At 40.6% G+C, this 26599-nt stretch overlaps 1 protein-coding gene across 1 annotated transcript in view; it reads left to right on the forward strand.

Moving 5' to 3' along the window:
- The window catches only part of LOC134540888 (fat-like cadherin-related tumor suppressor homolog), an 898605-nt gene that overhangs the window by 678406 nt on the left and 193600 nt on the right, over nucleotides 1-26599 (forward strand). Inside the window, 1 exon segment of the mRNA XM_063383917.1 lies at nucleotides 8345-8552. Within this exon segment, the coding sequence (XP_063239987.1) occupies nucleotides 8345-8552 (208 nt within the window).

Raw genomic sequence — 26599 nt, forward strand, 5'->3', positions numbered from 1 at the left:
TCCCAAAATTATGTAAGGGCAGTGAGAGTCCTTTTATGATATTGTACCGGTGAGGATATCCATAAGGTTGACATACATGCTTCCACTTCGTCTTTATGGTCGACTACATTAGACCTAAAGCGCTTACACGATAATTTATGAAAACTCTCAGTTAAGTTTTTATATTTTTTATTTATTTTAAATGTCCACGTTTGTTACGACAACGGTTTTTTTTAATTGCATCTAGTGTAGATGTGTAAGCGAGGGCAGTTGAAATTGTTCTCGAAACATCAAGATTTTCTTGATATTTTATTTAGTTATTTATTTAGTGTCAACCAGCATACCTAGTCCAAAATGGGCTGGCGATTTACAAATACGAAAACAGAAACAAAAAGACAAACGAAAGGGGGGGAAAAATGTATCGGCCACAAACAACAATAAAAATGAAACTAGTACCAAATATATATAATCCTACAACATATCAATTATTAAATAGAATTCGTTTTATTTTTCAAATATCTGTATATATATTTAATTAATATTATTAAAAGTATAATATTTACTTTATGGTAACAAAGAAATCAACTCTGAAAAAGTATATTTGTTTTGTGTCAAATAGCTACCTATCTGTCGTTGTCAAATGTTTAATTAAGGTAATAACATTGAAACGTACAAGCGAATAAACCTTTTCCCCCCCTCTGAATTACATCCTTAACATCGCAAAATTTCATTCGTGCAAACATATTTTTAGTCAAAGCGAAACAACAGAATAATTTACGATTGATGTTTTAAGTTTGGTTTGGAATATACATGTTGACTTTCCTACCAGTCGTAATTTTTTTAATAAATGCACAACAAATCATATACGACTTTTAATGTTTGTGTATGTTTTTGAGTGCAAAACAATTGCAAAATATCTTTGCATATAATTTTTTCCATAACTCAACGTCAAAACGAGATCAGTTGATAGTCCAATCAGTCTAGACCCCGAATTAAAATTTTAAAATAAAAGTGTCGTAGTTTTCGATCAATATTTTTTTAGTTTTTTTTTTATTCTTACCCTGCACCAAATTGAGATACTACGGCTAAAAATTTTTTCTACGCTATCATAAATAACCGTACTATTGATGATGTTTCAAAATTAACACAAACATGCTATACTTTTGGGGAAAACAAATTCTTTGCACGGTTCGTGCTGGATAAATTTTCAATCGGGTTACTTTGACTATTAATCTCTAAAAAATATACTTTGCTAGCCCAGAAAGTTATTTGTTGTAATGAACCATCATTTCAATTAACTTCCTATGTTATCATAGTAATTGTTTTACATTATGACTAGTCAAATGTACGCGATGAAATTTTTTTTGCTACATTAATCTTCCAAATAATTTTTTTTCCCTAAATTTACAGCTTGTTTAATTTTATCTTGAATTATTATCAAAGGTAAGGTTATTTATGATTACGTAGCAATTATTTATGATATCCGCAGCAAAATATTTTTTTCATAAAATCTTATAATTTGGTGCAGGATGGAAATTTAAAAACCTTCAAAAAAAATGCTTACAACTCGAAAACTGACAATTTTTTTAATTTTGGTTTAATAATTGAGAACCGTTTTCGGCTAGTCGTTTGTTTTCGGAACACAATCTATACTTACGTGTTTATTTTAATTTTTGATTTGTAACATTTTAGTTCTTGGTATACGGCATTTGGCAGGAGTAATTTCGTGAATGAAACGAAAGTCGTAATGGGACGTAAATGTGTAACTACGTTGCTGCCATCTGTGGCGGTTGGCGCAAAACAAAGTTTACAAAGCCAAAGGGAAACTTTATAATATTAACTGTTTAGTGAATTTTAAAAAGATGGGCATTATTTTAACAAATTTTCTTGTCGGAAATCAGGCTTAAAGTCGTGTATGGAATTTTTTTAAAGTCTTTATCGCTTTTATCAGAGCCGTCTCATCATGTATGGTTCAAATGGAATGATTCGATAGTCGATGTATCTGCACCACCAACGAATTCTATCGGCGGTTGCGGAAAATATGACGTGTCACTTGCGTCCAGTAATGTAGTCGTATATGTACCAACGCTCGGCATTGTTTGAAGAATTCAAGAGTTAAATTTCGTATCCAAGTTTCTTATTATAAGTTTGTTTGCATCTGAAATACACGTGAATTTGCTCGTTATCAAGGTTAGATGTTACACATCTCTGGCGCGTATGAAAGATTCGCACAATTTTTTTTCCCTCCGTTCTTTACGTCGCGTAGTAGCAAGTCGTTGAAGATTGTGTCTTCGCGCTAGAGAGAAAGAGCCAGCTAATCACGAATTCGTGGGTGCATTTTGTCAAATTAGGATTCCACCCCCATGGCATCATTCATTTGGCTAATGTATCTACTGTAAAAATTTCCCTTTCGGCACAGCCTACAGGCGTAGATAAATTTCGGAGTTACTATTTATTCAGGAATTATTTTGGAAATTCCTATAAACTTCTGAGACATTATAATAACTTTTTGTATATAACATATTTATGTTCAATATGACAAAAAAAAGATTAAATATGTCTTTATTTTCCATACAGCGAAAATATTACGAATATTTTCAACTAAATGTATGCAGCATTGAAAAGTTTCGAATTTCATATTATATGCCAACTCAGGTATTTTTTTTTTTTAAATCTTAAAACACTATTTTTCAACTCTTGCTCTACTAACGTAATAGTATAAAAATTTGCTTTGCACCAAGGTTTAATATATTAACATTATTTAAAATAATTTCTAACGAAATGGATACTAAGAAAGTTTTCAATTGTTGGAAATTTTTACGCAAGTTTTTACGGTAATTTTCGTTTCACTAAAAATTGTTTCAATCAACGTTTTCAATGAACTTTGGTAGTCATACAATAAATTATAACGGATATGATAGTATATCTTTAAAAAAAAGTAATGATTATATTATACTTTCAAACCTACTTATATCCACCTTTTGCAGTAATGGTTGGGTAAAAAAAATATTTAAACAATAATTTTAATTAATATTTAGACAGCTAAAAAAATACGATTCGATAGTGTACCGGATAGGGAAGTTTTATTTATTTTCTCATTCCAACCCCAGGTTTTTTCAACCCCTTGCAATGATGGGTTGTATTATCAAAAATTGTGTCAGACAAAAGTTTTAGAAAAAAATTATAAGATTTACAAACTACCCAAACGAATTCTATGTTGTGCATACGAAGGGAGTTTATGATTATTTTTTGTCCTCAAACCTTGTTTATTCTACCCCTTGCAGCAATGGTTGGTCGTAGAAAAAATTATTTCAGACTAAAGTGGTAGATAATAATTTAAGGTTTTACAATAAAACAAAACGGATTTAGCAATGTACATGGTACGTTCATTATGAAGTTTTTAAAACTCTACCCATTATTTTTTCAACCTCCTACAACAGTGGTTCGTCTTATCAAAAATTGTTTCAGACAAAGGCTTAGATAAAATTATAATATAAATACATCATTTTTACGAATTAGAAGAGAAAATAATTGACAATAATAAGGATGCGATAGTGATCTCGAATAAAAATATATCTTTTTCCGCGCCCTGGAATATCGCACCCGTGTACTAACACTTTTTGACGCCTCTTTTGGCGGTTTATTCCCAAGTTGTCTTTAATAACACCTCTTATTTTTCTGCCTTTTATTATTTTTAGGCATTATGTTAAATCAAAATCTCCAGCTGAACAGAAGCTCCAGCAGAACAGATATACACTCCAATCGAACATAAATTACACTTATAAAGTAAATCTCGCAAATATTTAAGTCCTTTTAGCATTTAAAATCACAGTGTAAACATACCAAAAATAAATTACACTTATAAAGCTAAACTCTTAAGTCCATACGTCTTTTTTACATTTTCAATCATGTTATTAACATAAAAATGAAAGATACTTATAAAAGTTTATTTCACAAATAAATTCCTCTTTTACACATGAATAAATAAATCAAAAACACTTCAAATAAAATAAAATAAATATGGTAGCATCAACCGTTAGACGTTACGAAAACTGTGGAGTAGACAAACACAAGAAGCGTTACGAGAATTCCGTAGCATCACTGCTGCGTCATTCCTACCTCTCCCCTGCCGTCTCCCCTTCCGGCCGTTACAACTAGCATACAGCATGCTCCGCTACGTACCTGTCTTCCCATTCGACCGCTAGCGCATGCGTTGGAGTGGCGTCGCCGCTGACGCACTCTCCTCCTCCTCTACCGGTTCCCCCACACCACGCACTTGAACTATTCCCCTCATGTGAATTGTAGCCCTCTTCAGCGAAGAAGCATCACTTAAAAAAAATAACAAACATGGCGTGTGGAACCGAGCCTTAAGGGGCCCCGCCTACCTGCCGTGAAAGTTGTGATGCAGAGGTTCAGGAGAATCGTTTTTTCACAGAAAATATTGGTCGTGAGATTGTGTGTTTGACATATAAAAGAGATTAAGGTACCTCACACTAAGGGTAAATGGTCTCAGCTATATCAGTGTGCAGCTTTGGCCGAGGATAGCTCACACAGCGTTGCATGGGTCGAAAAGGGGTTGGGGAGGGGAGATGGGGAGGAAGGAATTGGAGAGGTATCACCCCGTGGCACCTGATGCCACCACGCCATGCATAGTGGATGCCCCAAGATGGTTCTCCCTTGCGGGACTCTGCGACGGGAAGAAAGCTTTTGAAATGTTAATACTTCTCTCCCCCCCCTTCCTCCCTGCCTGCACCCCTTACCGGGTCGTCCCTGGTTGCCCCAGGCACATGCATGACCTGATGTCCACCGGGACCCCGTCACCCCTGAACCACTGCGCAGAGAACGAGTTTGCGTGTCAAGGGCGTGGTTTCGGTCGGGGACGCACCACAACGCCGAAATACAACGCCGAAATGCCATAACGCCGAAATACCACAACGCCGAAATACCACAACGTCGAAATGCCACAACACCGAAATGCCACAACGCTGAAATACCACAACGCCGAAATCCAAATTGACCACAACGCCGACAGCTAGAAAACTGCTGTGTACCACAACGCCGAATTACCACAACGCCGAAATACACTAACGCCGAAAAATGTCATTGCAGGACTGCCACAAAGGTTAGGTTAGGTTAGACTTTGTTAGGTTAGACTAGGTTAGGTTAGGTTAGACTAGGTTAGGTTAGGCTAGGTTAGGATAGGCTAGGTTGAGTTAGGTTAGTTTATATTACTCGAGGTTAGGTTATGTAAGGTTAGGTTTGATTGTGGTGTTTCGGCGTTAAGGTACATTTAAGAAACACACAAAAATTCATCCAGTTGTTATTTCGGCGTTGTGTTACACAGCAGTTTTCTAGCTGTCGGCGTTGTGGTCAATTTTGACATTCGGCGTTATGGTATTTCTGCGTTGTGGTAACGACCCGTTTCGGTCAAGGTGGGAGGCATGCACGCATGCACGCCTATAGCTCGACCCTCGCTGCCTTGCATGGGCGCCGTCACCTGGCCCCACCATTTATAAACTACGCGAGGAATGCAACGAAACAATGAACCTAGGTAGCAATTGATGCAAAAAAAAAAGAGCGCGTGTAACTCGGTAGACGTGACACAGGTGAAACTTCTTGGGGTAGTTCAAACCTCGATTTGTAAGTATATCGTAAGGGGTAAAACGGCAGATAGAGAGATATAGAGAAAGAAGACAATTAAAAAAAAAGACATGTTATTTTCAAATATTTAAGAATCATATCCTTATTAATTATTAAAGATTTTATTAAAATAAAAATTAATTAATAAACAATAATTTGAATAATTATTACTGACTTCAAAATAACTTTTTAGGATATCAATAATTATTGATAAATCGGCAATGAATTATAAACAATAACTATTACTCGCTAGGGAAATACTCATGCTATAAATAAAAAAACTGCGCGTGTTACTGTTTCTTCAAACAATTCAGCCATTTGGAACACGCTAAATCTCTGAACGAAGAATTAAATTCATAAGAGGTAGCGCTATCTATGCGGGAAATGCAGGTACTGTCTTCAATAGCGCTCTCTTCGCTGCTGGTTGAACAAGGAGGAACGCGAGCGCGCTGGTAGCAAATATAAAATTCAAGGCATCAACAGCTGACTTTATAGGATACCTATATCTATTTTCTGAAACAAGCGCATGCTCACACTCTCTGTCTTATTCTTTCGTTTATCTGTCTGTGTCGGTTCTATTTTGGGGGGGGGGGGGGGGGGGGGGGAGCGAATCATTGTACAAAAAGGATAACAAAACCGAGCCCAGCAACGTATGTAGCATAGTGCTCTCTTTATATCTCTTTGGCCAAGTACCTATTCTCTGTCCTTTTCGCGTCAGAAACGTTACACAAAAATGTTTCACGAAAACGTTGCATTAAAATTTTACTTTCATCGCTCCCAAAAAAAATGTTTTAACGTAAAAATATCATTTGTTTATGAAGTTCGCAAATTGCAAGACGTGCCCAACCGACAAATTTAAATCATAAAACAGTTGAAAACAAATTCCCACCCCGTGGGTTTCTTTTGTTCTAGTTTAACATGAAAATAAATGATATTTCCAATGAAATATTTTTATAAGTGTTATTTTCTTTTTCTGTGAGAAAATTTAAGAAGTGAAAACGTCATGTTTGTAGTAAAAAAAAACATCGTGACTCTATGAACGTAACAACACTTTCGTTGCGTTACTGCGTATTGAGAGGATTTATAAACCGGCACTGCAGAATATGTTCCCTGAATTTTTCCCGCCTGGTTCATCTTGCGTTATTGCGTTTATTCTTTTCTTGCGTAGTTTATGAAACCGGTGTTACAGTGGAAATTTGGCGGTAGTCTGAATTGTCGACGTTACCAATTTTTACGACTCCGGTGGCGAATTCTAGCGGCGGGTGCGGAAAGTACATGTAATTGGCGTCCAGAAATAATGTGGTTAAAAACACAATCTGCTTATATTTATCACGTTAGACATTTTTTTTTTAAATTAAACTTTATATTTCGTGTCCGAGTTTAGTATTACATAAGTATTGGCAACATGAGAACACAATGGATTTTCCCGTTACCGAGATTAGATGTTACACATCAATAAGAGACTCTCTCACAATTTTTTTTTCACAGTTATTGGTTGTTGTAAATTTACGGTGACGTATATTTTGCACTTTGACAATGACGTGTATGTGTGTCACGTCACACTGTACTGACAAATAAAATAACTAGACACTGATTAATTTAACACGTTAATTATTATAATAACAGTTTTTTTTTACATTCGTGTATTTTTCCGAATCCTGTAGCACCTTTTTATTTGGTTTTGAAGTAACATTTGTTAAAAAAAATTCCAATAACTATACTATATATTCAGAACTAAACGAAAAAAATGTAAAATTTCTTAAGATTTGTATTTGGTACGTTATTTAAATGATTCGTGCAATGGGGAATCTTGATTTAATGCAGTTTTTTTTTGGACATACGCCATTGCACTTTTGCACTTTGAATTTTATCTTTGTATTTTTATTTATTTTTTTATATTTTCGGAATATTTTCCATGACAAACTGTGCAAATCTGCAATGGCGTATGTCCAAAAAAGTTGCATTAAATTTGTATTTTGGTATTTTACGATTTTTTTTTCGCTATGTATACGTAGAGCCGTTGAAGGGTAGTGTGACGTCATGTCAGTGAAGGGAAGTGTGACGTCGTGTCAGTGAAGGGTAGTGTGACGTAATGTCAGAAAAGGATAGTGTGACGTCATGTCAGTGAAGGGTAATGTGTCGTCATGTCAGTGAAGGGTAGTTGTGACGTGTCTGTGAATGGTAGTTGTGACGTCATGTCAGTGAAGGGTAGTTGTGACGTCATGCCAGTGAAGGGTAGTTGTAACGTCATGTCTGTGAAGGGTAGTTGAGACGTCATGCCAGTGATGGGTAGTTGTGACGTCATGTCAGTGAAGGTTAGATGTGACGTCATGTCTGTGAAGGGTAGTTGTGACGTCATGTCAGTGAAGGGCAGTTGTGACGTCATGTCAGTGAAGATTAGTTGTGACGTCATGTCTTTGAAGGGTAGTTGTGACGTCATGTCAGTGAAGGGTAGTTGTGACGTCGTGTCTGTGAATGGTAGTTGTGACGTCATGTCAGTGAAGGGTAGTTGTGACGTCATGCCAGTGAAGGGTAGTTGTGACGTCATGTCTGTGAAGGGTAGTGTGGCGTCAGGTCTGTGAAGGGTAGTTGTGACGTCATGTCTGTGAAGGGTAGTGTGGCGTCAGGTCTGTGAAGGGTAGTTGTGACGTGGTGTGTGTGGTGGTAGGGAGTATTGACGGGAGCTGACGGGGAACTGACGGGAGGGCGCGTGTGTGCGCGGCAGGTGTTCGTGCGCGTGCTGGACGAGAACGACAACGCGCCGCTGACGGCGGAGCCCGTGTACTACCCCTCGGTGCCGGAGAACTCGCCCGCCGGCCGCCTGGTGCTGCAGCTCACCGCCCAGGACAGAGACCTGGACCCCGACAAGAGGCTGGGCTTCCGCATCGCCGCCGGCAACCCGGAGAGCTTCTTCTCCATCGACCCCGACACCGGTGAGTGCCGCGGCCTTTTCCTGTCCTCCTCCGCCCTTCATGCCCGCCCTTCCGCCCTTCATGCCGCCCTTCCGCATCGCCGCCGGCAACCCGGAGAGCTTCTTCTCCATCGACCCCGACACCGGTGAGTGCCGCGGCCCTTTCCTGTCCTCCGCCCTTCCGCCCTTCATGCCCGCCCTCCCGTCCTTCAGCCCGCCCTTCCGCATCGCCGCCGGCAACCCGGAGAGCTTCTTCTCCATCGACCCCGACACCGGTGAGTGCCGCGGCCCTTTCCTGTCCTCCGCCCTTCCGCCCTTCATGCCCGTCCTTCCGCCCTACAGCCCGCCCTTCCGCATCGCCGCCGGCAACCCGGAGAGCTTCTTCTCCATCGACCCCGACACCGGTGAGTGCCGCGGCCCTTTCCTGTCCTCCGCCCTTCCGCCCTTCATGCCCGTCCTTCCGTCCTTCCGCCCTTCAGCCCGCCCTTCCACCCTTCAGCCCGCCCTTCCGCATCGCCGCCGGCAACCTGGAGAGCTTCTTCTCCATCGACCCCGACACCGGTGAGTGCCGCGGCCCTTTACTGTCCTCCTCCGCCCTTCCGCCCTTCATGCCCGTCCTTCCGCCCTTCAGCCCGCCCTTCCGCATCGCCGCCGGCAACCCGGAGAGCTTCTTCTCCATCGACCCCGACACCGGTGAGTGCCGCGGCCCTTTACTGTCCTCCTCCGCCCTTCCGCCCTTCATGCCCGTCCTTCCGCCCTTCAGCCCGCCCTTCCGCATCGCCGCCGGCAACCCGGAGAGCTTCTTCTCCATCGACCCCGACACCGGTGAGTGCCGCCGGCCCTTTCCTGTCCTCCGCCCTTCCGCCCTTCATGCCCGCCCTTCCGCCCTTCAGCCCGCCCTTCCGCATCGCCGCCGGCAACCCGGAGAGCTTCTTCTCCATCGACCCTGACACCGGTGAGTGCCGCGGCCCTTTCCTGTCCTCCGCCCTTCCGTCCTTCATGCCCGCCCTTCCGCCCTTCATGCCCGCCCTTCCGCCCTTCATGCCCGCCCTTCCGCATCGCCGCCGGCAACCCGGAGAGCTTCTTCTCCATCGACCCCGACACCGGTGAGTGCCGCGGCCCTTTCCTGTCCTCCGCCCTTCCGCCCTTCATGCCCGCCCTTCCGCCCTTCATGCCCGCCCTTCCACCCTTCCGCCCTTCATGCCCGCCCTTCCACCCTTCAGCCCGCCCTTCCGCATCGCCGCCGGCAACCTGGAGAGCTTCTTCTCCATCGACCCCGACACCGGTGAGTGCCGCGGCCCTTTACTGTCCTCCTCCGCCCTTCCGCCCTTCATGCCCGTCCTTCCGCCCTTCAGCCCGCCTTCCGCATCGCCGCCGGAAACCCGGAGAGCTTCTTCTCCATCGACCCCGACACCGGTGAGTGCCGCCGGCCCTTTCCTGTCCTCCGCCCTTCCGCCCTTCATGCCCGCCCTTCCGCCCTTCAGCCCGCCCTTCCGCATCGCCGCCGGCAACCCGGAGAGCTTCTTCTCCATCGACCCCGACACCGGTGAGTGCCGCGGCCCTTTCCTGTCCTCCGCCCTTCCGTCCTTCATGCCCGCCCTTCCGCCCTTCATGCCCGCCCTTCCGCATCGCCGCCGGCAACCCGGAGAGCTTCTTCTCCATCGACCCCGACACCGGTGAGTGCCGCGGCCCTTTCCTGTCCTCCGCCCTTCCGCCCTTCATGCCCGCTCTTCCACCCTTCAGCCCGCCCTTCCGCATCGCCGCCGGCAACCCGGAGAGCTTCTTCTCCATCGACCCCGACACCGGTGAGTGCCACCGGCCCTTTCCTGTCCTCCGCCCTTCCGCCCTTCATGCCCGCCCTTCCGCCCTTCAGCCCGCCCTTCCGCATCGCCGCCGGCAACCCGGAGAGCTTCTTCTCCATCGACCCCGACACCGGTGAGTGCCGCGGCCCTTTCCTGTCCTCCGCCCTTCCGCCCTTCAGCCGGTCCTTCCGCCATTCCTGCACGCCCTTCCGCCATTCAGCCCGCCCTTCCGCCCTTCACTTCACCCTTCCGCCATTCAGTTCACCCTTCCGCCATTCATTCCCGCCATTCCGCCTTTCATGCCCGCCGTCCCGTCCTTCAGTCCGCCCTTCCGCCATTCATTCCCGCCCTTCAGTCCGCCCTTCCGCCATTAATTCCCGCCATTCCTCCTTTCATGCCTGCCATTCCGCCTTTCATGCCCGCCATTCCGCCTTTCGTGCCTGCCATTCCGCTTTCATGCCCGCCGTCCCGTCCTTTAGCCCGCCCTTCCTCCCTTCAGTTCGCCCTTCCGCCATTCATTCCCGCCTTTCCGCCTTTCCGCCTTTCATGCCTGCCATTCCGCCTTTCATGCCCGCCGTCCCGTCCTTTAGCCTGCCCTTCCTCCCTTCAGTTCGCCCTTCCGTCATTCATTTCCGTCATTCCGCCCTTTCATGCCCGCCATTCCGCCATTCATTCCAGCCATTCCGCCCTGCAACCCGCCCTTCCGCCCTTCAGCCCACCCTTCCGCCCTTCCGCCCTTCAGCCTGCCCTGCCACTCTACAGTCCACCCTTCCGCCATTCATTCCCGCCATTCCGCCTTTCCGCCTTTCATTCCCGCCGTCCCGTCTATTAACCCATCCACCCGCCTTTTTTTTCCCGCCCTTTCACCCTTCATGCCCGTAATTCCATACTTTATGCCCGCCCTTCTGCCCCTTTTTTAACATTTTTGTAGGTACATGATATTAAAAAAAATATTAATTTGGCACAGCACATTTGCAGAAATGTCTTTGTTTTATCTCTGACATACAGTAATGAAATGGTTTTGTAATGAAAGGATTTGCGAAAATTATTTGTGGCACAGTTGTGATAAGGTATAAAAAATAGCTATTGTCATTACCTAGATACCAACACTGAGGTGGTTTTAAAAAAAAATGTTTTGAAACCGCTATAGGCGGCAATGTTGCATTCCATAATAATTAGAAAATCTGCTACAAATCTTTGGCTAAAACTTATAGCGCTTTGTACTTAAAGGTAGGTGTATAGCATTTTACGAACTAGGTAGTTTATAATAATTAATAGGTTTTAAATAATTTTGTCTATATGTTTTATTTCTTCCCACTTTTCTTTACCGGTAGAGGTCAATTTATTATTATTATTATTAGGTTTTCTAATTAGTAGAGACAAGTTTTCCGCTCTACAGCGGTTTAATAATAATCTTCAAAGTTTTTTTGACCCGCCTAAACCAGACCCAATGTAAAATCTCTCAAAGATTTCTGTGCCGGTTTTTACGACCTGCTAATTACCGTAACGGAAGGGGGGGGGGGGGGTTGTGACTCATTCCGAGCTTCTTGTTTCCTGCTCATACTCGCAAGTCGGCTCATGTTTGCGCGTCATCACACGCGAAAGCGCTTAATTAATGTGCATCCGGCGGGGGGGGGGGGGGGACTCTTCCTCCTGGTTTGATATTCTCCTGATCATTAGTCCCTCCTCGCAGCCCCGTAGCTAGCGTTCTCACCTCGCGTCGTTGGACCTAATAACTAGAGACCGGAAAAATTCGCGGGTTCAACGACCTCCAGGATAGACTCCAATATCCTCTACACACTCGGGCAAATGCCAACTGTTCATTGGCTGCTGACTTGTGGGTCGTCTCGACTGGGTGGCCTGTGATTCGACACTTATATGTGTGAGGGTCTCTAATTGGCCCTCAGTCCTCCAGATTAACAGTGAACCAATGACAGAAGCAGCACTAAGGTATAATTATTTGAATTTTAGCGTAACACGAAATTAACCCGCGAATTTTTCAGGTCTCTACTAATAGCATTAACTGAAACCTAGAGGTGTTCCGGCCCAGGGATAAGTGACGGACGAGCAGATTAACGCTAAAACAATTCACGTCAAACACTAGAAATTTTTTTTAAAGTGCAACTCCTGAATTGAAAAACTACTTTGCTGAGGGGCCTACAATTTCCGAGCGTTACGAGAATTCCGATCGCATAAGGGGAATAGTTAGGTACAGGGAGGGGGAGAGAGCAGGGGAGAGGTAGAAATGATGCAGTATACTCGCATACTTGCACACTTGTATACTTGCATACTTGTATACTTGCACACTTGCATACTTGCACACGTGTATACTTGCATACTTGTATACTTTTATACTTGTACACTTGTATACTTTCACACATGTGTACTTGCATACTTGCACACTGTGTCCTTGCTCACTTTCACACTTGTATACTTGCACACTTGTATACTTACATACTTGCACACTTGCACACTTTCACACTGGCACACTTGCATACTGGTACACTTGAGTACTGGCACACTTGCGTACTTGCAAACTTGCATACATGCACGCTTGCATACTTGCACACTCGCATACTTTACAATTGTATACATACATTATTTAACACTTGCATACTTGAGAAATAGCATAATTTAGCGCTCGCATACCTACATATATTTTCTTTGATATGCAACCTCAGCCAAAGCGATTTTTTTTCCCTATACCTAACAATATAATAAGCAAGAGGTTTCTCTTCTGTCGTACGTAGACTGCACGCACATATTTTTATTTTTTATAGTCGGCAGAGCAATTTCAGGATCAGAGAGTAACGGAAGTGGGTAGGTGACGGAGTTACGTGTGTAACGTGTGTAAAGAATATTTTTCGATGTCCCGGGGTTTGATAATTTTTTTTTTTTGAATTGAAACATCTTTACATCTGTTTACATATGGCAGCAATGGTGCATTGTTTCGTAAACTTTCGAATTATTTTGTAAAATTTAAAAAAAAAAAAACGGTACATACTTTCTCATACTTGTGCTCAAGATTCCATTCTTTTTCGTACTTTTGAAACTCGCAGATTACATTGAAGTCATGAGCAGACACTACTACATAATGGTCTATTCTCAATGCCTTATTATGCGTGTTCAAATATTAGGGTACCCGAAAATTTTTATATCCCTCTTATCTGTGAAATTTTACCTCTAACGCGCGGAACAGCTCCGCATCCATTTTTTAAATCATTTTTTATACAATTTTGTCATTTAGATAGCTTCTTTTATGAGCTCACTCACAGAACGACAGAAGAAAAAAAAAGTCTCCAAAGTTTCACGTCGGTACAAAATTTTAGTGAACATATTTACTCGGTTACAAATTTTTTGAGAAGATTGTAAAATAATTTTGTTTTGGCCCACTATAATTGCGCCTGCTTTAACATAGTATTTTGCTATGCCAACACGTGTGCTTTAATTCGCGGACAATATATCACGCTGTGCGTGGGTAGCAGTTAGCGGTTTCTTGTTTCTCCTTCTCGTGCCAGATTGAGCGAAAAGTAGTTGCCACAATCGTGCGTGAGAAATTTCTCCCGGGCCTATCCGTCTTCCGACTGTCAACTGTCAACCTCGTTGCACACCTGGTGCCCGTGATTGGCTGTCCTGTAGTATGGTTGCTGTTAGGGTTGGGAAACCATTTCCAGTCCAGTCTCTCCTCAAAACATCGTAGCTTCTTCTTTCTGTGGTGACTGGGGTGTTCAGTTGGCGATGGTATCTATCTACCATTGGTATTAGAGCGTATTTTGGTATCTTGACACGTCTTGAAGGACTGGAAGCCAATGTACACCTGAAGATCATATTACCGAATCATGAGCGACCAGGGGTAGAGGTGAACTCTTACAGCGAGCAATGAACACGACTTTGTGCACAGTTTTTGTGAATTTTAAACTGGCACCAGAAAAGAACGTGATCTCACTACACTGTAAAAAAAATTATATGTAGGCCTATGTATGGAACAAACATATCCTTGGAAAATTACAGGTATTTGTAAATGTGTACATGTTTACATGAAAAAAAAAACTGTATCGCTACAAAATAGTGTTCACATATATACTGGGTTCGAATTCTTACCCGGGCATTTATGTTTTTTGCTGTCGCAGTACCTCCAGTTATTGGTCGACCGTTCCCACTGTATAGCTTTCCAGTATTAATTGGGCACATTAAGGCCCCCGCCCACCCGGGCACACACACGGTGCGCAGAGCTTCAGGAAAAACAACGCGATTTGATAACTACTCAAGATATACGAGTAGGATCTGTTTACGAAAAAACATTTAAAAGTTCGCTGAGGGCCGAAAATTACTTTTTATCTTGGATTAAGTTTTTAAACTGTAATTTTGGACGAGTTAAAATGGCTAAAACGCATGTATTCAGAGTAATTTTTACGCGTAAAACAATCAGTGCAGATTCTTGAAAGCACTCCACGGACTTGCATTACACCTTTATCTTCATTTCTCCGCCGTGTGATGTCACGGTCGCCGCTCGATTCACGACGAGAAGACTGCGCGCCAGTCCAGAGGAGACACCGCGCTAGAAGCACAAGCGAGCGTCGCGCTTATCATCCCGCCTCGCCGACACAGATACAGCCCTGACTAAATGAAACATCAATTAAAAAACAAGAATTTTGTGCGGATTTTCGTAAGATATGCTTAGTATTATCTCGAAAAACGAATATAACCATAGCCATGTGCTGTAGAAATTTACAATAGCTTTCTTATTGGATTGCAGACTATTTCTTGGCAGCTGGTTTCCAAAGGAATCGTGTGTAAAAGTACAGAACATATATTTATGTGCAGGCTGGCACGCTCCGGACTAGATGGCCGGCCTCGTCTATACCACTATACTACCTCTCTTAGCACTATTTTACAGGGTTACAAAATTTATCTTTTCCTTTGTTGCTTGCAAGCATCATTATATTTTTTTGTTTGACAGTTTCATTAGTTAATTCGTTTTTAAAGTTTTTCCTGATTCGCAGAGATGGTTGTTGCACACTCTACTTCTACAAATCTGCGAGGTTTGGTTGAAATATTTTTGTTAGGGACAGATTACAACCGAAAATATTGATGTCATGACTTTTTCATCCATATTGTTTTGACCAATATAGTTCTTTTTTTAAGCCATGTTTCATAAAAAAAAATAAACACAAGTTTTCCGCTTCGGAGGGAAAAAACTTTGCCCTTCCCCCATCCTCCTCCAACCCTTCTTTTTGGATACGCCCTTGTCTAGTCAGAAATATATTCAGTTACTATGTCGTTTCACTGTTTTTAAATCATTGAAGCAGGTTTCTACTCTTGAATGTCTACGTCAAAGGACCCCCTCCTCCGTCTACATGGGCACACATGTGGCATACAGGGCTCCAGAAGCAAACACGTGATTTGAAAACTGATGAAGATAACAGAAAGGTGTATGTTTGACGAAAATTGGATGAGTAGTACGGTTTCCGGATTTAGTTTTTTGAACTTTGTTTTTAGAAGAGTGAAAAATAATGACTATAAGGTGTGTTCAGGGTGAATTTTTTGCATAAAACAACCGGTAAAGATCCTTGAAAGCACTTACAGAGCCTTACATTACACCTTCATCTTCATTTCTCCGCCGTGTGATGTCACGGCCGTCGCTCGATGCACGACGAGAAGACTGCGCGCCAGTCCAGAGGAGATAACCGCGCTAGAAGCACCAGCGAGCGTCGCGCTTATCATCCCGCCTCGCCGACACAGATAACACTCCTACTAGCCCGGGGGGGGGGGGGGGGGGGTGGAGAGGCTTTTTTTTCTTCCTCCCGCCCCTCCCTTGTTCTAGAAGCCGCTGGATGTTTCTCCTCAAATATTCATTCGGGGGTAGGGGGGAATGTGAGTGTTGACTCGGTACGCCTCCAGGAATTCTAGGCACGTCCTGCGATATTTTACTTTCAGCCCATCCCCCCCTAAAAAAAAAACCCTCTTTTTTCTCCTCGCCCTTCGTCGGACCGGGTAACGCGGTGGATCGTGTAATCTTCTGTGTCCACACGGCGCGCGGTAACGGACAAGATGTCTGCCTCTGGGGCGCGCAAGCGCTACCGCAATAATCGCCCGGAGATTTATCGTAGGAACCTGACGTGAGGGGGGATTTTTTTTTTTTTTTTTTAAATCCTCGGCCGAGGAAGGCGTAATCCGAGCAACTGCTCTTCACACAGAGAATTGTTTGGATAGCAGAAGGGGCCGTTGGCGGGTTTGGGGAGGGGATAAGGTGCGCGGAAGCATGGATTCGGCCACCGGGTGGCCATCAAAATCTTTGTCGTACATCAGGACAAACTTCGAGATACAGGTCCATCGCATAAAACTGACTGGTATGCTTCTTTGAAGTTGGAATGAATGACGTTTTTTTAAAAAAAATACTGCAAATAGGTATTAGATTTTTTTTATATAAAGATTGAACACCGAGCATCTCGATTGTGTTAAAATGTTCTACAACCACCGCCGTCACAAAAATCATTTCACTCAAGTAACACGTCAACAAAAAATATATATATAGGCCTATGTGAGGAAGTTTGAAACGCTACTCCCAATTGTTTCAAAGTAATGATTATTTAGCGCCAGTGACAGAGTTCACGTTGGTTGTAGTAGTACTTGAACACAGTCCAGAATGCTCCGTGTCTCATCTTTACTACTTTCTTAATATTTTTTACCCTAAGAAAGTCGTCAAGCTTTGGAAAAAATTGGTTGTCTGTAAAGTCGGTTTACGGACGATCGTTTAACGTGACAACGTCATAACAAAACATTTATGAAATGATTGCATAGTTTTATGAATAAAACTGTATCATTTTTATTGAATTATCACTATTTTGTATGGATACAAAGAAGGAGTGAAATGAAATCTACAATTGAATTGATAAATTTTCTTTTATTTGCACTCATTAATTCAAATATGTTTATTACTTTAACGAAAAGATTATTTTAACTATAACTTTTATACATGTTTGCTATTTAACTTATTCCAATCTGTGTTATTCTGTTAAGGATAGGACGATGATAGGAAAAGTAGGAAACGATTGGGAGTGTTTCAAGTTTAATGTGCCTCGAATAAGTGAAATCGATTGTTGTTCCAAACGAGTGGAAGAGAGATAGATGCGGCGCAAGCGTACAATGAGCGTAACGGGACACAGCTTAACGGGGCAATGTGCGAAACGGGACACTTTTTCGTGCAGCCAGCGTTCATCGATTTATTAGACGTTGTCACGTCAAAAAAGCAATAGTGATGAACCTACAGTTGTTATTGGTCGATAAAGTTCTGGTTCACTCTACATATACAAAGAAATTTTTATACTTTTATAAACGGATCGTTTGAAAAATCAGTTTCCAACAAATTATTTGTAATACTACAAGAAGAAAAAATATTGTTTTATTGGTTCAACATAGTGCTATGGTTATTTTGTCACATGTGTAATAGGTTTTTTTTTTGGAAACAATATTGAATATTTCTAATAGCAAAACTTTTTGTTTATGTTTTATGTAAGGATAAAAATATTTTAACCGCGTAAAAGACAAAATACAATTATTATTTTATTATACTTATTAATGTGCGCAGATAATACTTGGAAATATTTTCAGGGAACGGTTTAGTTTACTTATAACTTTTGACTATTGGACCTAGTATTGAAGCCAAAATTATTTCGTAGCGGTACCGGTGCTTTAATTTAAAAGCACAAATTTACAAACGTCGGTAATTTTACACGGTCATTTTATTTCTATTTACAAAAAAAAAAAAGCAGTCCGGATATGTTACATGTTTTCGACAGGGAAGTTTTTTTTTTCAATCTGGATAATTCAGTTAAACGTCAGGTTTTTTTTGTTTAGTTTTGGATTTTGCTCGGCACCCTGTTTAATTTAATACTAAACCCTGGGGAACTTAATTACATTTTATTTTTATAAATTCTGTTATAAAGACTTTTTTTGTGGGCAAATTCCAAAGAACTGCTCACATTAATAAAATAGTAATGTATGTAGTATTCTTTCTTCCTAGTAGCCTCGACTGTGTTAATTTGATAATTACGCCAGACTTGGCGTCTATTTTTCCGTTCTCCCTCTCGAAAACTTCCAACTGCCTCCTTGCCCCCACAAGTTCCGTCTCTGTAGTTCCACCTCTTCTTTGTCTTTTTTTTTCTTTCCACCCCTGCTGATAATTACTCCGGGGATGCTTGCCTTTCACTCGGGTCGCCACAGGCCGTGGAGGGGAAGTTCTTCCCTCTCCTTCTCCCCCCCCCCCCCATCCAGCCAACCCGCCCTTACAACTTGATAACAGTTTAAAACGTTAGTGCGAACTAATTAGTGGATAACGTCATTAGTGCGGCGCGGCCGTTGAAAACAAAAAAAAAAAAGGGTTTCAAGTCTTGCGCTCTGGCCGTTGTGCCGAGAAATGCTCCGTCTCTCTCTCTCTCTCTCTCTCTCTCTCTCTCACTCTGTCTCTCTCTCTCACACACACATGCACACACCTGCATTCACCCCGGTTATGTGGCGAATGTCCGCATGTCACTTGAACATTTCCATCCGCCAAGATTTCAGGCGAAATTTCGGCGATTGTGAATATCGGAACAAAAAGTTACATTTTCCCCCTTTTTTTCAATTTCAAAATCATTTTGTTTAAATTAACCAAAAATATTGATTCGTAGCATTTGTATCTGAAAAGATAAAAAAAAATAAAAATACTTAGCCTATTTTACTAAGGTAACCTTTGCAATTATTTATTTTATCAGTCTGTACTTTAACATTAGGTACCTAATAAGTAAAAAAATAACTTTGGACTTGGTATTGTAAATAATTAATTTGTCATTAGAAGCAATAAAATATGATTGAAACAAACAAAAAAATATTCTTCTTTTGAACTTTCGTCAGTCTTTACTTACCACATAATTTTGAATTTTTAGTGTTTCGAATAATCAACTTCTTTTATGAAACTAAAAAAAAAAATATTAACTGAAACAAAAAACCTTATTTTTTTTCTTAAAACGTTTTGCTAATACTTTAACATTATTTTTACCTTTAGTACTATAATAATCAACTTCAATTTAAACTATCAGCATTCGCTTTCCCGAATATCTAAAAAATTGACATTCGTTATTTCACTGACACACACACTGCCTCACACTCGCATATATATCTTCATTCGTGTTGACAGAATTATTCACCTTGGTTATTAATATAGCATAGGTAATGTGCACACTGAGTTAAAGTTAAATTATAACTTCCTTCGTTAAGGGGAGGGGGAAGTCGTTAATTCGCGCGAATTTCTGTGTTCGTTGTGGACTTTTTCGCAATTTTTTTTAAAGAAGGTTTCGTTGTTTTTTTTTTTTCACAGCAAGCATATTATCAGCTAGCCATTTATAATCAGATTTGCTGGTGAAGTGAGGGAGCCTAATAAGATTCATTATGTTTCACCGCCTCAAAAGTTTCCGCCGGCTAGTAAACAACTAAGGGTGGCGAATTTCACCCCCCCCCCCTTTTTTTCCCCTAATTACCCCCCCCCCCCCCCCCCCCCCTTCATCGAAACCGCAGTCCGAAAGTTAGTCCGTGAGTTCACGCGCGAAAAGCGCAGAGCAGGAAATATCGTAAACAAGTCCTTGATTAATCATATTCACGCTTCAATATTTTTTCAAAAGTGATAACGTCTTATAAATCGATGAACGCCGGCTGCACGCACGAAAAAGCACGACCCATTTTCACGTTCCGCCTGAGCCAAGCGTGAAAGAACCGGCCGACCACCGTGCGACAAAATCTTCTATAATATCGAACGGTTAAGGCGGGCTTTTTAAAAGCAGCAATGATGAAAATTTGATTTATTTGTCCAATTTCGTCATTTCGAATTAACAATATTTTTTGACATTGATTTGTTTTCAGTTTATTTATATAACTAATTGTTCGTGATTATTTTTAAACAAATTATTTAAATTAAGTTTGCAAAAACTGTAAATAATATTTGAAAATTTATAAGTTTGCAATTTTTTATCAATGTTTTCTTATGACGTTATCACATAAAACTATCGTCCGTAAACCGACTTTACAGACAACCCCCTTTTTCATATAGTACCTGCTCACTGTAGTTTAACCATTCCAAATCTACATATTATTGAGAGTTCAAGTCATATCTACACGTCTCTGGTTAGTGCGAAAAAAAATCAAGCAAATTCGGACACTGGGCAAACAACCAAGTAAGTTTTTTTTTAGTATGAAACAGCACCGCTACTCGAAATATTTCCAAGACGGCGCACAAATTTATAGCGAGTCGGTTGTTTCAATGACGGCGGTTACATTTCACCTCCGTCTTGATTTCCCATGCTGCTGACGATTGTAAATTTTCTGGGGTGTTTGTTTTTAGCTTCCATGACATCTCTCACAGCCCAGTATCCCAGACGTGAACTGATTGATCTGTAAATTTGTTTTTGAAAATTTAATAGAGATATTCATGTTATTTACAGATGTATGTAAATTTTGTTCATTTATATATATATATATATATTCTTATTCGGGCGATGTCCCAGTACCTACCTCCAATAGTTTAAGTTACTTGTAAATTATTACTTGAATATTTTTCCAGTATTAACTGCGTACATTAATAAACACAGGGAAACAAAATACAGTTTGATTAGTGAATGTTCGTTTATCTATCTATTCCATAGTTTAAAAGATAGGCTTAAATGAAACACCAATTTAAATATTAAATTATCCACCAATTTTTGCAAGAAATACTCAGTATTATTTCGAAATAAAAAACGTACTTCACATATGCAAAAATAACCATAGCCAAATGTTGTACAAAGTTACAATATCTTTCGTGTGGTATTACAAACTACGTATTTCATGGCAACTGGTTTCCAATGGTATCTTTTGGTAAAGTATAGAATGTTTTTTTTTTGTGTAGAATTCATGATAGAATTCTGTTGAGACGTATGCTGATATTAATTAGAAGCGAGCTGTAAAATAATAGATTTCAAGAAATGTTTGAAAAAAAAAATACTTTTCAAAATTCTTTGAATTTTCTTTTTGTGGTGGCAAAAAAAATCTCTACATTTGTACATGGCTATAACGTTTTTTTTGAAAAAAAAAATACTTTTCAAAATTCTTTGAATTTTCTTTTTGTGGTGGCAAAAAAAAAGTCTCTACATTTGTACATGGCTATAACTCTTGAAAAAAAAATCTTGGTCTACGAGGATGTAACTGCTTTGAATTTTTAACGCGGAAGGTTTTTACTTTCTGCAGCAAATGTAAAAACAAATTGCCTTTTTTTCCTTCTTCTTCACATTTATGGTAATTGGATTGCCTTTCGGCAGTGGTCGGTGACTACAGAGTTTCCCTAGTTTTTTTTACGATCATCATTTTCGCTTCCTTATATTCCTCTCGCGAGGAGACGGATTTTGGCGGGAGTTACGGAAAAGCGAACTCGAAACAGCGCATGTAGAAGATTCGCACGTACGTACGTGAACACAAGTGGAACAGTAACATAAAAAAAAAGCTATCGTGTTTGTTTATCTTGGGTGCTTCACTGTGTTTTAGAGTGTTTTTAAAACTGCGTCATATTTACGGATTTTCCATCAACGAATGCACCCTCAGATAAACGAATCAGTCTTAGTGGTTCTAGAAAGCTGAAAATTCGTACCCCTGTAATTAAAAAAAAACATACCTACACTTTGTGTAATTTTACACAAATATTTCTAAAAAAAATAATACACGAACATACATCTGTTACTACAATAATTAACCCGTTTATTTACACGTTTGGATGTATAAATGAATTTACACTTAACAACAAGTGTTAAACGAATCAGAAAAAAAGAAAGAAATCAGTGTCCTTTTTTCCGCATGTATGAAATACGTTTCTTGCGATAACAATGAACAATTTTTTTAAATAAAAAAAATAGCACATAATTTTATATTTAAATTTATTTTTCAGTCAAGGAGAATGTCAAATGTACAAATTTGATTTGATTTATGTTTATTAGTGTGCTTAGTTGATACTAGAAAGATATCCAGGTGACGGTTTACAAAATAACTTTTAACTATTGGAGGTACTGGGACAACACAAAGCATACATGCCCGGGAAAGAATTCGAACCCAGTATTACAGTATTTCATTTCATTTAATTTTGTCCAGTAAATACAGTTTATATGTTTTGCACATCACCGTATTGGACATGTCTGTACAATTATTTTACAATTTATTTACAACAAATAATTAATTTTCACATAAAAAAAATCAAATTACAAATTCACATTATAAATAACAAAATTTTTATATAACACAAAAGTTATAATATTTCGTAGTGATATAGTTGTTTTTCGTTCAAATGTACAAATTTAGAAATCTGTGTGAATTTGACGTGATTATTTATGTTTCATTTGCAAAAAAAAAAAATTGCAGTGTGTATGCTACGGCTACGTACGTCGGCCGGGAGTAACAGGTGCAGGCGATGTGCTGTTCCCGTTTCCCCGGGGTTGAAGCGGCGAAAAACATGTTTTCCGTTTGTGAAGATGGCGCCCTGCGAGGCGGTCGAAGCTTCACTCAGCCTTCCTCACACCGACCCGACCCACTCCGCTCGCCCGGGTTCAAAACACGGGCTGCTGCTCCGCTTGCAAAAACACCTGCTGATTGATCAAGCGGCCGCCGATGTGTTTGTCAGTCGTCCGTTGGCTGGCCTGCAGAGCTTCAGTAATAACCACGCCATTTCATAACAGCTCAATATACCAGAGTGTTTACTGGTTACGAAAAAAAATATATATATGTTTATATCATAGGCAAGAAACACCCAGTAAAGTTTCTTGAAAGCAACTCAAGGGTCTCTTTCTCTTCATTTCCCCGCCGCTCAGTGTTACGGTCACCGCTCAATGCACGACGAGAACAGGGTTTCCACAAGGGAAAAAAAAAAAATTTCGTACCAACTTAGGCGAGAAAAAAGTACTAGATTTGAAAAAAAAAGTATTAAATTATAATTTGTTATGGTTTTAACAATTTAGGAAGTTTTTATGACATTGCAATGCTCTAACTGTAATACCACACCACACACACAGCACACATTCCATGGTTTTTAAAAATAATAACGCGTAATAATAAAACATATTGGAGTTACTGTAATATTATTTTATTAAAGAAAGAAAAAAAAGTACTAGATCTGAGAGTAAATGTACTAGACAACTAAAAAACTTATAAAAGTACTGGATATAGTAGGAAAGTACTAACTTTGGATACCCTGGACGAGAAGACTGCGCGCCAGTCCAGAGGAGACACCGCGCTAGAAGCACCAGCGAGCGTCGCGCTTATCATCCCGCCTCGCTAGCACACATACGCCCCTTGCTAGGCGGACATCGTAACAGCGTTAAAACGCCATGTCAAACAAACGAGGAATAATGCCCAGACCAACCGTTTTATATTTACTTTGCTCATCATATCGGCTCAGTATTGGTAAAATTAATTAAATTTTGAATGCTAGGTACGAAAAAATAATTGAATCTTAAAAATTAATTGAGGTGTCAGTTTTTTCATAGCAACTATATAAAAAAAATGAAAACCCGTGGTGTTAAAAAATTTATCATCTATTTGTGCAAATCCTTCCACAGCTAGTCGTTCAAAAACACGGGTATAATATTGTCTCGCACGCGAAGCAAATGGGGTTTGTACATAAAAAAGTGTACTTTTGCAAAAATATTCTTTTGAAAACCAGTCGCGAAGAAATACTCTGTAATGCTACGAGAAATTGAAAGATATTGTAAATTTGTACAACACATGGCTATGGTTAATTTTACATGCATTAAATTTATTTGTTCGAGATAATACTATTTCTCACGAAAATTGGCACATAATTTTTTTATTTTAAATGATGTTTTATTCAAGAATAACATTTTTTCAAACCATGGAAAAGATAAATATAATATTCAACAGTTTTGTTGTTGTTGTGTATGCGTATTAATGTACGCAGTTAATAATGGAGAGCTATTCGGTGAACTTAAAACTATTGGAGGTACTGTGACAACACAAAGTATAAAAATGCCCGGGTAAGGATCCGAACCCAGTATAACTTTGCAAAACAGTTTTTTTTCCTTCATTTGGATGCACTAATTTACAAATGTCTGCTTGTTTGTATGAATATTTCTTGTGTCATTTACAAACAAAAAAATAAAAAAATAAAATACGGTGTATTCGTTGGGCGAATAAAAAAAGGCCATCTCCTCCAGAATTAACCGTGACCCCGTTTCCCTACCTTTCCCCCCTATGCCGTCAATTTTCCACAATGCTCACCCTGGAAGAATATTCATCCTAATGAAAATTTTGGTAGTTTTTTTTTTTTTTTTTGTACTTCCAACTCACCACACCGTCTCCGCAACGTCGCAGCATTCCTTTTTTATTTTTGTTTCGAGATTCATCGACGCCACACGAGCTGGAGTGCGCGACGCACTGGGTAAGGGATGCGGCGACGACTAAGGGGCGCGGATGAACCGAGAGATTGAGAAGATGAATGAGGGAGGGGGGGGGGGGAAGAAAAAGTACTTTTCTTCTTTCTGCCCGTGTGCACTCTGTTTAATTAAATTCTGTTTCGCTGGGAAGTTTTCTTCTCGGAGAACTCTCGAAGTCGGGTAGGTACTGGCCCTTCAGCAAAGGGACGAGGTAGGTATGCCTTCCCCCCCCCCCTCTCTGTTCAACCCTTTTTTACCTCCACCCCTTAACACTGCATGTGCAAAAATAAACTACGAACTGTTCTTTAGGGGCGGAAGAAAAAAAAAAGGTTTATTGTGTGTGTGTGTGTGTGTGTGTGAGTATTAAGTGGCGCCCTATACTTTTTGCGGAAATGTTTTTTTTTTTATTTGTCAGTAAGGGGGTGGAAGGGAAGAGAGCTTTACTTTTTTTTCCCCCACAACCCTCGTCATCTTGTATCCATCCACTTGCCCGAGGAGGCAGGGGGGTTGATGGGAAGATGGGGAAAGAAGAAATGGGGGGGGGGGGGGGGAAGAAAAAAAAAACGTGTGCGGCAGAACGGATGAGTGCGGTGTGAGAAGCCTTCTCTAGGTCAACCCCCCCCCCCTTCACCCTTCTACCCCTACCGCTCTTTTCGATACTTTCCGATCACAACCCCACCAACCCCACCAACCCACCCACCCACCCTCCATCATAGGTGATACAGCGCCATTGAACTGTGCACGGACGTCTACTCCTCCGAACGACTCGCTAACGTGTTTCGAAGGACGTGGGTGTCCGCTGCCTTCGCAGTCCTGAAGACCTCCACCGGGTGTGTCTCCAGGGCGTACACGGGTCTCGGAACTCGACGAAAGTCACAAAAAAAAATTGGTTGTCTGTAAAGTCGATTTACGGACGATAGTTTAACGTGACAACGTCATAACAAAACATTGATGAATTTATTGCATACTTTTATGAATAAAAATTGAATCATTTGTATTCAATTATCACTATTTCGTATGGCTACAAAGAAGGAGTGAAATCAAATCTACAATTTAATTGATAAATTTACTTTTATTTGCACTCATTAATTCAAATATGTTTATTACTTTAACGAAGATATTATTTTAACTATAACTTTTATACATGTTTGCTATTTAACTTCCAATCTGTGTTATTCTGTTAAGGATAGGACGATGATAGGAAAAGTAGGAAACGAATGGGAGTGTTTCAAGTTTAATGTGCTTCGAAAAAGTCAAATCGATGGTTGTTCCAATCGAGTGGAAGAGAGATAGATGCGGCGCAAGCGTACAATGAGCGTAACGGGACACAGCGGAAGGGGACAATATGCGTTAAGGGACACTTTTTCGTGCGTGCAGCCGACGTTCATCGATTTATTAGACGTCACGTGAAAAAGGGATGGGGGTTGTCTGTAAAGTCGGTTTACGGACGATAAGCTTACGCGATAACGTCATAAGAAAACATTGATGAAAAAAATATATATTTTTTTAATTTTCAGATATTATTTACAGTTTTTTTGCAAATTTTAATTTAAATAATTTGTTTTAATATAATCACGAACAATTAGTTATAGGAAAAAAACTGAAATCAAATCAATATCGATAAATTGTTAATTTTAAATGACGTAATTGGACAAATAAATCAAATTTTTAAAATAAATTGCTGCTTTTATAAAGCCCGCCTTAACCTGTTTGATATTATAGAAGATTTTCTCGCACGGTGGTTGGCCGGTTCTTGCACTCTCGGCTCAGGCCGAACATGACAATGAGTCATGCTTTTTCGTGCGTGCAGCCGGCGTTCATCGATTTAT

This window comes from Bacillus rossius, chromosome 17, assembly GCF_032445375.1.
Source record: "Bacillus rossius redtenbacheri isolate Brsri chromosome 17, Brsri_v3, whole genome shotgun sequence".
Lineage (NCBI taxonomy): Eukaryota > Metazoa > Arthropoda > Insecta > Phasmatodea > Bacillidae > Bacillus > Bacillus rossius.